Source organism: Apodemus sylvaticus, chromosome 3, assembly GCF_947179515.1.
Source record: "Apodemus sylvaticus chromosome 3, mApoSyl1.1, whole genome shotgun sequence".
In the NCBI taxonomy this organism is placed as follows: domain Eukaryota; kingdom Metazoa; phylum Chordata; class Mammalia; order Rodentia; family Muridae; genus Apodemus; species Apodemus sylvaticus.
In genome coordinates, this window is record NC_067474.1 from 56,430,565 (window position 1) to 56,445,676 (window position 15,112).

The 15,112-nt window shown below is 40.1% G+C and overlaps 1 protein-coding gene across 4 annotated transcripts in view; it reads left to right on the forward strand.

Annotated features, from left to right (window-relative positions):
- Unc13b (unc-13 homolog B) overlaps nt 1-15,112 on the forward strand; it is a 207,658-nt gene that overhangs the window by 31,283 nt on the left and 161,263 nt on the right. For all 4 annotated transcript variants that reach the window (XM_052176333.1, XM_052176334.1, XM_052176331.1 and 1 more), the window contains exons 2-5: nt 4,879-4,908; nt 7,948-8,047; nt 12,755-12,872; nt 13,918-14,041. In XM_052176333.1, the coding sequence (XP_052032293.1) occupies nt 4,879-4,908; nt 7,948-8,047; nt 12,755-12,872; nt 13,918-14,041 (372 nt within the window). The remainder of the gene's footprint in view (nt 1-4,878; nt 4,909-7,947; nt 8,048-12,754; nt 12,873-13,917; nt 14,042-15,112) is intronic.

Consider the following 15,112-nt stretch of genomic DNA (forward strand, 5'->3'; position numbering starts at 1 on the left):
TCAGCACGTCTGTCTCAGCTGACATCACTCTTACCAATTAGCCTGTGTCGGAGGAAGCAGCAAGAAACTGCAGTACAAGCCAGGCAGTGGTGGTGCACGTCTTTAATTCCAGCACTTGGGAGGCAGAGGCAGGTGGATTTTTGAGTTAGAGGCCAGCCTGGTCTACAGAGTGAGTTCCAGGACAGCCAGGACTACACAGAGAAACCCTGTCTCGAAAATACCAAAAAAAAAAAAAAAAAAAAAAAAAAAAAAAAAAAAAAAGAAAAGAAAAAAAAAAAAGAAAAACAAGAATTAAAAGAAAGTGCAGTACATCACCAGAAGTTTTTTTTAGTGTGTTTCTCTCTCTGGAGTCCCAACAAATGCATCTCAACTGTGCAACATAAAGTGGACCAATGTGTGTTGTTAGCAAACAATCTTTCATCACGTGTTGTTTTAGCAGAACATTCTTTTTTTAATTGAATTTATTCATTTACATTTGAAAGGTTAAACCCCTTCCCAAATTCCCCCCTTCCCGAGAACCCCCAACCCATCCTCCCACCTCCTGCCTTCAAGAGTATGCTCCTCCACCCAACCCACTCCCATGACCCCCACTCAATTTCCCCATACTGGGGCCTCTATTGAGCCTTCACAGGACCAAGGACCTCTCCTCCCACTGATGCCCAACAAGGCATTCCTCTGTCACTCTTTTGTCTGGAACCATGTGTACCCCTTGGGTGATGGCTTAGTCCCTGGGAGCCCTGGGGCTTAGCAGAACATTCTTTTTCCTGTGTTTGCTTCAGCGAAATGTTCCTTCACGACTCTGCCTTAACTTTTCACACCTGTGTTCACTTCAGCTAAACATTCCTTCATGTGTTTGCCCTAGCAAAACACCATACTGCTGACTTTTCAAAGAACCTTTTAAGTTTCCACTTCAAGTAGTGCCTTGATTACAATAAATTTTTGTCATCTGCATTGACCTGGTGTTTGAGTGATGTTGGATTTAAGCTGACCTTGTAACGAGGGATTTTGTGCTAGAGTCCTTAATAGCTTTAATTTTGAAAATAAAAATTTTAAATTGGCTTCATAGTCAGTAAATTTACTGTTTAATATATTGTTTTTGACATTGAGGTTGAAACATAGAGTGTTTTCTTATTTATTTATGTATTTATTTATTTTTGAAACAAGGTTTTATGGTCTAGCCTTGAACTTGCAATGTAGCTGAGGCTAGCCTGTTGATCCTCCTGCCTCTACCTCTCAACTTCTGGGATTATAGGTATGTGTCACTGTATTTGATTCTGGTGTGTGTGTATATGTATATGAATGTGTATATGATGTATATGTAATAATATATTTAATGGATTTGTTGTTTTTGAGACAGAGTCTCATTTAGCCCAGGCTGGCCTCCCATTTGCTATATAGTTGAGGATGACCTTGAACTTCTGATCTTATTGCCTCCATCTCCCCCAAGTACTGGGATTAGAGTCATGGAGCACCTTACCCAGTGTATTTGTTGTTTTAAATATGTTGAAGCCAGGTCTTTCAGTTCATACCTATATCCCAGCATTTGGCAGGCAGAGTCTGCCAGATCTCTGTGAGTTCAAGGTTAGCCTGGTCTATATAGTGAGTTTCAGGATAGCCAGGGCTACATAGTGGGGTCTATCTTAACATACCCTCCCCAGCCCCCCTCCCCCAGGGCAAAACAAAACAAAACAAAACCCAGACCAAAAAAAACCCCAAAATATTCCAAGACAAACAACAAGAAAAATTTCATTTTGAAAGTAATATGGACCTATTTTTAGACATGAACAGCATAAGGATTTTATTTTTGAGGCAGGGTCTTGTAGGTTGACCTAAAACTCACTGTTTAATTTAAGACTGTCCTTGAACTCTTGCTCTTTCTGTCCCCTCTGTCCCCTCCTCCCAAATGATGGAATTGAAGCATGGATCTAATGTAAGGACGCAACTAAAACTATGAGCTGAGTACAGTGGCACACACCTTTAGTCCCAGCTCTCAGGAGGCAGAGGCAAGCAGATCTGTGAGTTAGAGGTCAGCCTACACTACAGAGTAAGTTCCAGGACAGCCAAAGCTACATAGTGAGACCCTGTCTCAGAAAACCGCGCAAAACTAAAACTAGGATAGCTTCATATCTGAGTCGCTGTGGTCTCACTATGTAGCCAAGCTGCCCTAGAACTCCCCAAGTAGGGGAGACAGGCCTAGAACTCAGAGATTTGCTTGCCTCTTCAGTGCTGGGCTTAAAGGTGTGAACCCCCCTGAGCTGAGCAATTTTTTTTAGCTTTATGAGACAAGGTCTTATGAAATTTAGCGATTTACATTGTGGGTCTTCTATCTTAGCCTCCCAAGTGCACATTATTGGGTCCATTTTCCCCTTCTGATCTCTCTTCCTCTCTCTCCTTTATCACCTGCCTTAAAAGCTGTAGTATTAGTGCTTTTCAGGATAGATTATTAGACACGATGGTTAATCTATGATACCTATTAATTATAGTAAGATTACTTCCATCCCATGTAATGCTATTTTATTTTTATTTATTTATTTATTTATTTATTTATTTTTATTTGATTTTTCGAGACAGGGTTTCTCTGTAGTCCTGGCTGTCCTGGAGCTCACTCTGTAGACCAGGCTGGCCTCGAACTCAGAAATCCCACTGCCTCTGCCTCCCAGAGTGCTGGGATTAAAGGCATGTACCACCACTGCCTGGCTCTGTAATGCTATTTTAATTCCCTCCCTTTCTTCTCCTTCTCTCCTTTTTTTTTTTGAGAAAGTATCTTTTATTATTTTTTATTTTTTAAAGATTTATTTATTTATTTAATTTATTTATATGAGTACACTGTAGCTATCTTCAGACACACAAGAAGAGGGCATTGGACCCCATTACAGATAGTTGTGAACCACCATGTGGTTGTTGGGATTTGAACTCAAGACCTTTGCAAATGCAGTCAATGCTCTTAACTACCGAGCCATCTCTCCAGCCCCCCTTTAAAATTTTTTTTTTTTTTATTTTATGTGTATGATTTTTTTGCTTGCATGTATGTGTGTTCCTGGTGCCCAAGGAGGCCAGAAGAGGATGTAAGATCTTCTGGAACAGAGTTGTAGATGGCTGTAAGAATCCAGGGGGATGCTGGGTACTGAATCCAGGTTTTCTGTAGTAGCAGTGAGTGCTGTCAGCTGATAAACCATCTCTTTAGCCCATTGTTTTCTTAAGTTGTTTATTACAGCTATATCCTGATCTCAGCTTCCTCTCCCACCTTTCCTTTCAGGCCCTTTCTCTCCCCTCCCTTCCTCCCTTTTTTCTCAGAAAAGGTGAGGCCTCTCCTTGATATCACCAGCCTTTGCATATCAAGTTGCAGTAAGGCTAGGTCCATTTTCTTCTATTTAGGCTAGACAGGGCAGCCCAGTTAAGGGAAAGGGATCCAAAGGCAGGCATGTAGTCAGAGACAACCCCCTTTAGCCCCATTCTGAGAAAGGATCTTACTATGTAGTTCTGGCTGACCTAATGTAATCATGTAATCTAAGCTAACCTCCAATTTACATAGATCCTTCTATGAAGCCAAGTGATAGGATTATAGGCATTGACTAGTCCAACCAGATAATTTTTAAAAATTTTAACTAATATATTTTAAATTTTGTTGGTTATTTTTCATTTATGCATAGTTTATTCATTTTAATTTTAATAGTTATTGCTAGTGTAATGACAATTTAAAATATTTTAATTCTATTAAACATTTTTTTGTTGTTGTTTTGTTTTCTGTTTTTCGAGACAGGGTTTTTCTTGTAGCCCTGGCTGTCCTGGAACTCACTCTGTAGACCAGGCTGGCCTTGAACTCAAGAGATCCACCTGCCTTTGCCTCCCAAGTGCTGGAATTAAAGGTGTATGTTACCACTGTCTGACTTTTTTTTAAACATTTTTAAAGCTACATTTTTTTTAATTTGATGTGTGTGTATGTGTGTGTTTGTGTGTGTGTGTCTGTCTGTGTGTCTGTGTGTGCCCTCCCTTACTTTCTACTAGGATTGCAAGCAAGCACTACCAAGCCCAGCTTCTCTCTGTCTGTCTGTCTGTCTCTCTGAATGTCTCTCTAAATTTTAAAGGGAAGGTTTCAGTATGTAGCTCTGGATCTCATTATGTCCACCAAGTTGGCTTTAGACTCATCCACTGGCCTCTGCCTCCCAAGTGCTGGGGTTAAAGGCATGCTCCAATGACCTGCTTTACTTTCTCCATGTCTGTGGAAAAGGATATTTGGGGAGAGGATATGACTATGTGAGATTACAAAAGACATACTTTAGATCAATAAAAAGAAATAGATTTTAGTTGTAATAAGTACTGACTGAAATAAGATGGCTTTGGGAGCTGGGCGGTGGTGGCGCATGCCTGTAACCCCAGCACTCTGGGAGGCAGAGGCAGGTGGATTTCTGAGTTCGAGGCCAGCCTGATCTACAGAGTGAGTTTTAGGACAGCTAGGGCTATACAGAGAAACCCTGTCTCAAGAAAACCAAATCCAAAAAAACCAAAAGAGATGGCTTTGGGAAAGTCCTGAGTGACTTAGCTCTTGGAAGTTCTAAGCTGGGTGGATGTCAGCTAAGGGAGGCTTTCATTTGTAACACAGAGCAGGAGAAAGGCAGACCAAAGCCTTATCTATGCTTTCCGTACTTTGTGCTGCCCTCTCCCAGACACCCAGGGAATTTGTTCTTAATCTTCATGGATTGATTTTGCTTCCTTTTTACTCCGTAGTGCAGGCTGGCCTTGAACTTGCAGCTGTTTTCCTGCCTCAGGCTTTGAGTGCTAGGACTGCAGACTTGAGCTGCTACTGCAGGAGGCAATAACAGATTTTTTCCGTTGGGTATGAGATCAGGTTCCTAATCTTACCTCTTTTTTTTCTTGCAGTTAAAAGAGCCAAATTCCAGGGTTCACCAGGTAAGTCTGGTCCTCCTTGCTTTCAACACTTCCATGCTTGCTGTGATTTAAGGAACACAGATCCCAAGGAACTGTAATTACAGATGGTTGTAAGCTGCCACGTGGGTGCTGGGAACTGAACCTCAGTGGCTCAGGGATAAATCACTTGCTATGCAAAGTTTGATGACCTGAGGAGATTCAGCTTGGGAGAGTCCGTTCTCTTCCTCTGCCACATGGTTTCCAGAGAATGAACCCAGGCTGTGTAGGCTTCATATCGGGTACCTCTACCTGCTGAGCCATCATCGCACTGGCCCCTCAAAAGCAACCTTAAAACAGAATCATTAATTATAAGTTTGGCATGGCAATACATTGCTATAATCCTAGTATTTGGGAGTCTGGTGCAAGAAGATTGCTTGTCTAGGTCAGCCTGGGCTACATAAAAGACCCTATCTCAGAAAAATAAAAAATTGATAATTTCATTTAGCTAACTACTTAAATGCATTGATTTAATTTGCTAAGGTAATTCATGAAATTTATTACTCCACTGTTACAAAAATTTAACTTTGTTTACCTGTATTTTTATCTGTATTAATCAATGAAAAGTTTATCTTTTATTTCTGGCCAACCCAATTATACTATACTATACTTTAAATTTTTTTACTTTAATTAATTTTATGTTATCTTTTCTGTGTGTATGTGTGTGTGCCCATGCACACTCATACCACAGCATGTGTGTGGAGTTAGAGGATAACCTTTGGAAGTTAGTTCTGACCTTTGCCCATGTGGGTTCTAGGAATCAAATTTAGGATTGAGGTTGCTAATTTTGGTTTCACACACCCTTGTCTATCAAAGTCATCTTTAAATTTATTTTTAGTTTCAAATTTTTTGGTGAGACAGGTCATAGCCCAGGGTGGCCTTGAAGTTGCTATATAGCTAAGGATGACTTTGAACTTCAGACCACCTTGTTGTTCCACCGTAGTGTTGGGATTATAGGTGTGTACCACTATTTCTGTCATGTGGTGCTGGGATATCAAACCTAGGGCTCATGCATCCTAGATAAGTACTTTGTAAATTCCCATGTATGTATGTATGTATGTATGTATATTTATTTTTAAAATAGGGTGTCACTTAGTAGTGAAGGCTGTGTGGTCCAGATGGATTTTTGTCTTTCAGAATTCTGCCTCAGTCTCCTGCTACAATTACAAACATGAGCTACCATCCTTAGCTAGAATATTTTACGAGATTATACTGAGATTAAAAAAAAAAACCTATACAAACTTAAAAAATTTGTCCAGGTGTGGTTGCACACCCCTTTAATCACACCACACAGAAGCAGAGTCAGGAGAATCTAATCAAGATCATCAGCATGGTTTTCATATCTAGTTCCAAGACAGCCAGAACTACATAGAGAGACCTGTTTCTAAAAGAAAAGAATTATTAGTAGCATTCATGTGTATACATCTGTGTGCATGGAGTCCAGATGTGACCTTGATTCTCTTTCTCAAATCTCTTTCCACTTCCTTTTTTCAGACGGGTTCTCAGTAAATTTGGAGCTCCCCAGTTGACTAGACTGGATGGTTAGCAAGACTCTGGGTCCTCCTCTTTCTAGCTTCCAACTGCCAGGATTGTGCACCATGCAGTCTGGAAAAAAGATTTAAATTTTGGTTAACCTTGGGACCTCACATGCTGGGAAGATGCTCTGCCACTTAGCCCTGTCCCCAGCTCAAGTTTAAGACCTTATGATACAAATGTACTTCAGGTTTCAGAAGTATAGCTGGGTGCTCTGGTCTCGGCTGGTGTGCGTGAGACCCTCTAGAGCTAGGTCATAGACACATTACCTTCTGCTCCTTTTTCGAGGATGCTCGGGACTTGAACTCAGTCCCTGGTGCTTGGGCCATAAGCATTTTACCCACCAAGCCACCTCCCCATTTCTTTGTTTCTGCCTTTGAGATAGTCTTACTTTGTAGCCTTAGGCTGGCCTGAAATGTGAGCTCTTCCTGTCTCAGTCTCCTCACCTGGATGAAACCGCAGGCCTTTGAAATGAGGCAGTCCCCGTTTTCTCACAGTATCTTACAGTAGGGAATTGTTTTAAGCAGTATTTGGCATTTTGATGAGTTAACATGATAGCTTTTTTGTTTCTTTTTGTTTTTATTTTTTGCTGTTATGAAATGTTTTTCTTAATACAAAAAGCAAACCCTCAGGCCACATGTGGTTGTACGCACTTGCACTACTGAGTAGGCTGAAGTAGGAGAGTCTTGAGTTCAAAGTCAACATAGTGACTTTTAAGACAGCCTGGCCTGCATAGTCAGTCTACTAAGTATAAACATGCAGGGCTTTAGATCTGAGGCTTCAGGGTTAGGTTACTCCCTTTGATTTGTACTTGGTTTCTCCTCTCAGAGAATTTCATTTTCTCAACTTTATGATAATGTTTCTTTTCATGCAAACTATAGATCAAGCTTGAAATCCAGTTCTTTCATGACAATTTTCTCTTCAATGAGTCCTTATCAAGGGCTCTGCAATTGTTAGCCCTCTCTGTATTCTGTACACACACACACACACACACACACACACAATATGTATTGGAAGGTTTGGGGGAGAATTGCGTGTAGCCAGGCTGGCCTTGAATTTGCTGTGTAGCTCCTGATTCTCTTCTCCCTCCTGAGTGGTCCTGGGATTATGGATATTTGTCCCCATATCTTCCCCCCAAATATGTGTCTTACAATTCTGCTGTGCCTTGAATTATACAACAAATAACTTTGGTTTTGATTGCACATTTAATTTGGTATCACTTAATTCCATCTATTTTTTTAAAGATTTATGTGTATGGGTGTTTTACTTATATATGTCTGTCTATGTACCACATGTGTGCCTGGTGCCCATAGAAGCAAGAAGAGGATGTTGGATCACCTGGATGGAACTCTTCCTCTTGAAGAGCAGCCTCTGCTCTTGAACAGTCTCTCCAGCCTCTGATACTATATAATTTAAAGGGCTTTGTGAAAGTGGGTAATAATCTGAATACTATTAACATTTGGTTTTTTTTTTTTGCAATTTTTTTCAAAGATAAATTTAACACATATGTGACCCTGAAAGTCCAGAACGTGAAGAGCACAACCGTAGCAGTTCGTGGCGATCAGCCTTCCTGGGAGCAAGATTTCATGTTGTAAGCACTTTGCTGAAGTATTTGCCTACACATTCCATCATGGTCATAAGTCAGTGATATCCATGAAGTAATTCAATTACTGAGTCTGTGTATGCCAGTGATGTATTAACGTGCCAACAGTGCTGTGTATCTTTTTAATCTGTAGAGTTAGAGAAGGAAGTGAGGCTTGTAGTGAAGTACATTGCAGTTCTTTCTTTCATTAATTCATAATTTATTCTTGGAGGTGAATGATGAATATGTGTAACCCTGAGGTAATATAGTGAATTGAGAATTCTGCCTGCTCAGATTCTCTCACAGGTTAGAATTCAGGTGCAGTCTAGTGCACTTAGCCTAATATCAAATGTAACTTTGTCTTTTGGTCCTTAGAGGTTCTTTAAGGAATCGTGGCCATGTGTGTCCTGACTGTGTATATACCTAAATTATTTCCTAAGAGCACTACTTCTAAAACCTTTTCTACTCTTTTTTTTTTAAAGATTTGTTTTTATTTATTATATCTAAGTTCATTGTAGCTGTCTTCAGACACACCAGAAGAGGGCGTCAGATCTCATTACGGATGGTTGTGAGCTACCATGTGGTTGCTGGGATTTGAACTCAGGACCTTCGGAAGAGCAGTCAGTGCTTTTACCTGCTAAGCCATCTTTCCAGTCCCCCCTTTTCTACTCTTGACATACTTTTCCCTGAAAAAATTATAATTGACTCTGGGTATATAGGTTTATAAAATAGGTATATAAGTCAAACATTTACAATAATAAGTTTAACATTTTAGGACTTAAGATATAGCTCAGTTGATAAAGTATTTGCTGAGCATGCTAGAGGCCTTGGGTTTCATTGCTAGCACCCCAACTCTCCTAAAAGTATTTTCTTTTGGACTAAGTATATAGCTCATTCTTTGTGTTAAAACCCCAGGTTCAGTTATCAGCACTGAAAAAAAAATTTAGAGTAAAATAAAATCTTATCTTTTAAACAATCCTTTGTAGATGAAAACTGGCTGTGTATAAATGACATGGATGTACCTGGTTACTTTGTATGAAACCCTTCTTCAGAAACAATAATCCTCAAGATAAAACATCTTAGAATGGATATAGTGAAAAGATAAAACTTCTGAGTTTCCATGCAGAGGGATGACACAATTTAAACCATGGTGATTGTGTAGGAGAGGAAAAGATTATGTGTATAATTAAACAGTACAAAACGTAGTGAATAGTAGGCTTGACCCCGAGGCACATTCCAGGCTACATTCTTTGGTGTTGGTGGCACAGTGCTGTGCACAGTACAAAGCTGCATTGAAATCATATGGGGGCCTGGTAATGGTGGCGCACACCTGTAATCCTAGCACTCTGGGAGGGAGAGGCAGGTGGATTTCTGAGTTCGAGGCCAGCCTGGGCTACAGAGTGAGTTCCAGGACAGCCAGGGCTACACAGAGAAACCCTGTCTGGAAAAAACAAAAACCAAAAAAACCCAAAACCCCCCCCCCCAAAAAAAACCCCAAAAAAGGAAATCATATGGGGACTCCCAGGCTAGCACTAAAAATTTATTACATTTATTACATTGCACTTTTGATTTTGAGTTAGTATTCCAGCATTGTGTGTTTAGGAACTTCTCAGGTTTTTTTGACCCTCCAAATTGGGTTCTGTGGCCACCATAAGGCATGACAACCTAAGGCCTTAGTAGCTGTGCTTGAAGAGCTGTGGTTCTCAGCATGTGGGGTGGGACTCCTTGGGATTAAAGGTGTGTGCCACCATCTGGCTATATCTTCACTTTACACATAGGCTTTGTTAGCTATTGTCTTTCTTTCTCTCATTCCTATTCCTTCTACTTTGTCTCTTGCGTTATTAGCCACTCCATTGCTGATCTGCTTTCTATGTTCTTCTTTTAACCTCTGCCACCGCAATGTACTTTGTAGCTCTAGTTATCTACATATAGATTATTATACTGCATTACTCATTTATTCATTAATTTATGCTTTGGCAACAAGGGCTGATGTAGCCCAGGCTAGCCTCAAGTTCACTAAATTGCTGGGCATGATCTGGAACTTCTAATCTTTGAGGCTTCATGATTGGCAGTGTGTGTGTGTGTGTGTGTGTGTGTGTGTGTATGTGTAGTGTATATTTTGAGACATTATAGCCTAGGGTTACCTGGAACTCAATACTAAGACTCTGGCCTCTAGGTTGCAGGAATTTTCCTGCCTCAGTTGCCCAAGATAACAAGCATGTTTCACCATACCCAGCTTTTGTTGTTTATATTTAATATTGCTGTATTTGTATATATTGTATTAGGTATGATTATTCATTTTTATTATTATTTGAGGCTCAAACTCAGGGTCTGTGCATGCTAGGTAAGAACTCCACCACTGAGCTATATGTTCCAGCCCTTAGATTGTTCATTATTTAAAGACAACATTTCACTTATTGGTATGAGTGTTCTTGGCTCAGAATGTTGTATACACATGTTCCCATATGGCCTTGATTGAGTTAATTAAGAAGGAAAAGAAATTTCCTTTGGGATCTGGGGATTAGCATAGAGTACTGACTTTTGATTGTACATTCTGAGGAGAGGCTTCTCACAAAAATCTGTGAAGAATAGATTTTTTTCTCTGTGTCAAGCTGTTAAAGAATTTGGGCTATTCCTTTTATCTAGTAGCTTGAGATGCAAATTAGGAGTTGTACTGGGACTATCATATATGCATACCCAAAACAAATTTCCTTTTTAAATTCAAATGAAAGGCACTTCACCTACGTTTGCCGATGTTGCGTGTACTTTCATAGTGTGCTTCATTAGGTGAGCAGACTGCGCGATGAAAAGCTCAGTCCACTGTGAGCAACCTAAGGTACTGGTTGGGTTAAGTACCTAGCCTGTGGCTTTGGACACTTCTCCAGAAACGTTAGAAAATTTCTGGGGACAAGAACTGGTATGATGTTACATGTCTCCCCCCAAATACTAATTATTTATATGTGTGTGTGTGCGCGCGTGCGTGCGTGTGTGTATAAAATAAGTGCTTGGAAAATATTAACTGAAAAAGTAAATGAAAAAGAGTACATCAGTGTACTCAGTGCTCTACTGCATTTATAACAGGAATGTTTTTTTCTTCGCTTTATATACTTACAACATAATTGGCATGATTTCTGTGTCTGTAAATCCATACTCCTAGTGCATTTGAGACCATTGATCTTACAGGACAACAGGCCAAGCTGTCTCTAAAGCACACACTTAACACTTACTGTGAGGAAGAGTAGCTCATTTTTTCTGGGTAATGTCTTTCTGATTTTTGTATTTATAGCAAGCATTTATTGCCTTTCTCTTCAAATCACCTTGTGTTTCAACAAAAGCTTTCTGGAGAATGTTCTTAGCACTAACATGGATTTTCATTTTACCCTAACATTGTGGTTTTACTTGTGATAGCCCTTCTAAGCCAGTGTTCTGCCATATTTGACACTGCTTTTATTTATGCTTTCTCACTGCTGGAGATTGACCCCAGGGCCTCACGCACGTTAGACAAGTACTCTATTATCCAGCCCCCCACTAAAGCCATGTGTACTCAGAACCCTTTTTCTTTCTGGCTGCTGTTTTATAAATCTTGTAAACAAGATTTTTCTTCCTGAAAGTTCCCTGTATGTATTTCGTAGATCTGAGTTAAGGCTGTGGTAGTACTACTAACAAAACCTAAGCTTGTGCACAGCGGTAGAAATCTAGGCAGACCTGAAAGTAATGCTTGCATCACTTGACTCCATGTTTTTGTGATGCTGCATTGGTCTGACCATGATCATTTCTCCAGAGGGCAGAGGATCGACAGAGGTCCTTGCTTCCTTTCTTCTTGTCAGCCTTCCTCCGTACTTTCTCTCCCTTTCATTTTCCACTTTTACTGAGGTATAGTCACTTTTTTATACACTTTTACTGAGTGTATAAAACTAGACCTGTTATGTACACAGCACGGAGATATTGAGCACACTTGATTACCATCACCATATTCAAGGTAATATATGTTCCATTACCTCCAACAGTTTCTTTGTCAAACATCCCCCAACCTTGGTGCTAACCACACTTAAAAATAAATTTATTCTATTAAAATGTTTTCTTTATTTAGAGCTGGGGACTGAACTCAGTGCCTTGTGCATGCTAGACAAGTATTCTACCACTGAGCTGTTCCTCCAGACACCTCTAACAAAATTTCAAGTTTACAATAACTTTTGTTAACAGTAGGTACTATGTTGTATAGCAGGTCTCTATAACTTTCCTTGAATCATAATAAATGCATTTTTAGAAACCCTATCTGCAACAATAGCAATAAAATATAAAAACATTCATTTTCTTCTTCCCTCCTTCCCTCTTTCCTTCCCTCCCTCTTTCCTTCCCTCCCTCTTTCCTTCCCTCCCTCTTTAAGTCTCCTCCCTCATTCCTCTCTATCTTCCAGAGTCTATGTAGCACTGGCTGGCTTTGAACTTGTAGTCCTCTGGTCTCAGCCTCCTGAATTCTGGAATTATGGGCATATACTACCATGTCCAACTATAACAGTATTATTCTGTGAATATGTGTTATAAGTTCCTAGAAATCTAAAGAATACTTGCAGTATTTGAGGATACTTTGATTTTTCCCTAAAATAAGGTACTAGTGAGAAGTGTCCAAGGCTAGCAAAGCAGGGAATTACAAGTATTTTATTTCCTGTTATCTAGCTCTCCTCAAAGAACTCCTTTTTTTTTTTTTCCCCATTAGTGAGATCAGTCGTCTGGATCTGGGCCTCAGTGTGGAGGTGTGGAACAAAGGACTGATATGGGACACGATGGTGGGCACCGTGTGGATCGCACTGAATACTATCCGTCAGTCGGATGAGGTTAGTTAGTGCGCTGCCTGTTTGGAAGTATGGTTGCGGCCTCTGCCTTCCCTCACTGTAGCTCCACCTCAGCCGACTTTTATCCATGCATACCTGTTCTTTTCTAATTAGAGGACACATGCCCTCACCATTTCTCACCTCACCCTAAGGCTTAGGGGTTGTCTGTAAGCTGCTCTTCCCCATGCACTCTGGCTGATCTTGGAGATTCCTCAGCGCCTCTTAATCCTATCAGAAAGATAGTCTTGTCTGAGGAATGTGTATGTGGGCCCTAATTCTCACCTTAGACACTGGCCTGGGAAGAACACCATTAAACTTTCTTAGCTGGATACTATTTTGGGGCCTAGTTTTCCAAGCTACTCCCCAGGCAACTGGTTTCAGATTTCTTCTATATATAATGAACGCTATTGGAATTTGCAGAATTATCAGATGTGGTTGGTAGGTATTTATATTGTGTCTTCTCCTTTTCAGGTTGAATTTTAGTCTACTTTCCCAGATTTGATTTAGATATCACTATTTCCCCATTGGCTTTGTACTTACATCCAAGTGACTATTACTGTTCAGATTGACTGTGCAACTTTCTCTAGAAGTGGGGAAATAGAGGGCATTGGCCTTATTTTCTACATTTCTTTGAGTTCTAAGTCTCCACGACTCTAGACAGTGGAACAGCTCATTTTCATGGCAGGTCCATTCAATTCTGTTTACTAGTGAGTGACACAGTCATTAGGAATCATGAGATTGAGTATTGGTCCATATGGATGCTTATTTTAAAGTCCAGTGCTCTGGAAAGTCATCCTCACCAGGACTGCACAGCTGAACACAGTGAAAGCTGTTCCTGGAGTCCTTGTCTCAGCAAAGGGGAGACCAGAGTCGCAGAATGAGTGGTGATAGTGGGGTCTTGTCTTTTTGTTTTTTCCTCTTCATTATCAGGACGTGAGTGGTCTTTTGAAGCTCTTGAAGAAAGGAATTCAGAGGAAAACACCTGACTTCTGAAGTACCAAGGGAGCCAAGAAAGTTTAGTGTTTAATCTTAGACCTTTGTTTCCTAGGAAGGGCCCGGGGAGTGGTCTACACTGGAGGCAGAGACATTAATGAAAGGTGATGAGATCTGTGGAACTAAAAACCCAACTCCTCATAAAATCTTGCTTGATACAAGATTTGAGCTGCCTTTTGGTAAGTCTATTTTGATAAGCATTAAAGATTGACTTAGTCCTTTGTAAGGACACTGTTTGAGACTGTCTGTTAGCCGTTTGGTCAATAGCTGTCTTGTCTTCTCAGGCATGTTTTCTGGAGACGTATATGTTCATCCATTTTGCCCAATGACAGTTAGCCCAGGATGAAGTAAAGTATGTTGGTTTTCATTAAAGATTACACATTATCTGGGCCTGGTGGCTCATGCTTGCAATCCCAACACTCTACAAGCTGAGTTAGGAGGAGCCTCAGAAATGTAAGGCCAGCATTTCATAGTCTACTCAGCAAGCTCTAAATAGGGCTGTACAGTGAGATTCTACCTGCAAGCAAGCAAACACTAAACACTAAAAAGGTATACTCTGCAATTTGTTACATTCTGTTGGTATTTACTAAATGACTTGGAATTTCTAATTTTTAGATTTGTTCTTTTAAAATACTTTAACATTTATTATGTTTTGTTTTGGTAAAACTACAATTTGTTAATTTAAGATTGAAGAGCACTGAAAGTGGAGTATACTTAATTAGTGTTTGAGATTTTTTTTTTTAAAGACCACTCCAAATTCTAGGCTACCTTGAACTCAAAACAGTTCTCCTGCCTCAGCTTCTGATTGATGGGCATGCAGGATTTCTTTTTCATTTTTCTTAAGATTTACTTATTTATTTAATGTGAGAACACTGTTGCTGTCTTTAGACACACCAGAAGAGGGCATCAGATCCCATTACAGATGGTTGTGAGCCATCATGTGGTTGCTGGGAATTGAACTCAGACCTCTGGAAGAACTGTCAGTGCTCTTAATCACTGAGCCATCTCTCGAGCCCTCATTTTTTTCCCTTCTTTTTTTTTTTTTTGATGTCACATATTACTGTCACTAATGATGCTGTATTTTTGTGGTCCTTATGGGTCTAGGATAAGGTAGAATTGTAGGTCAAAGGGTTTGTGCATTATTGCTTTTCATGCACATTGCAGAGTTATTTGGCAGAAAGGTTACATAGTTTATGCTCTCACTCCCTGGGAGTGCCCTACCTCTGTACATCTTTACCAATATTTTGTAT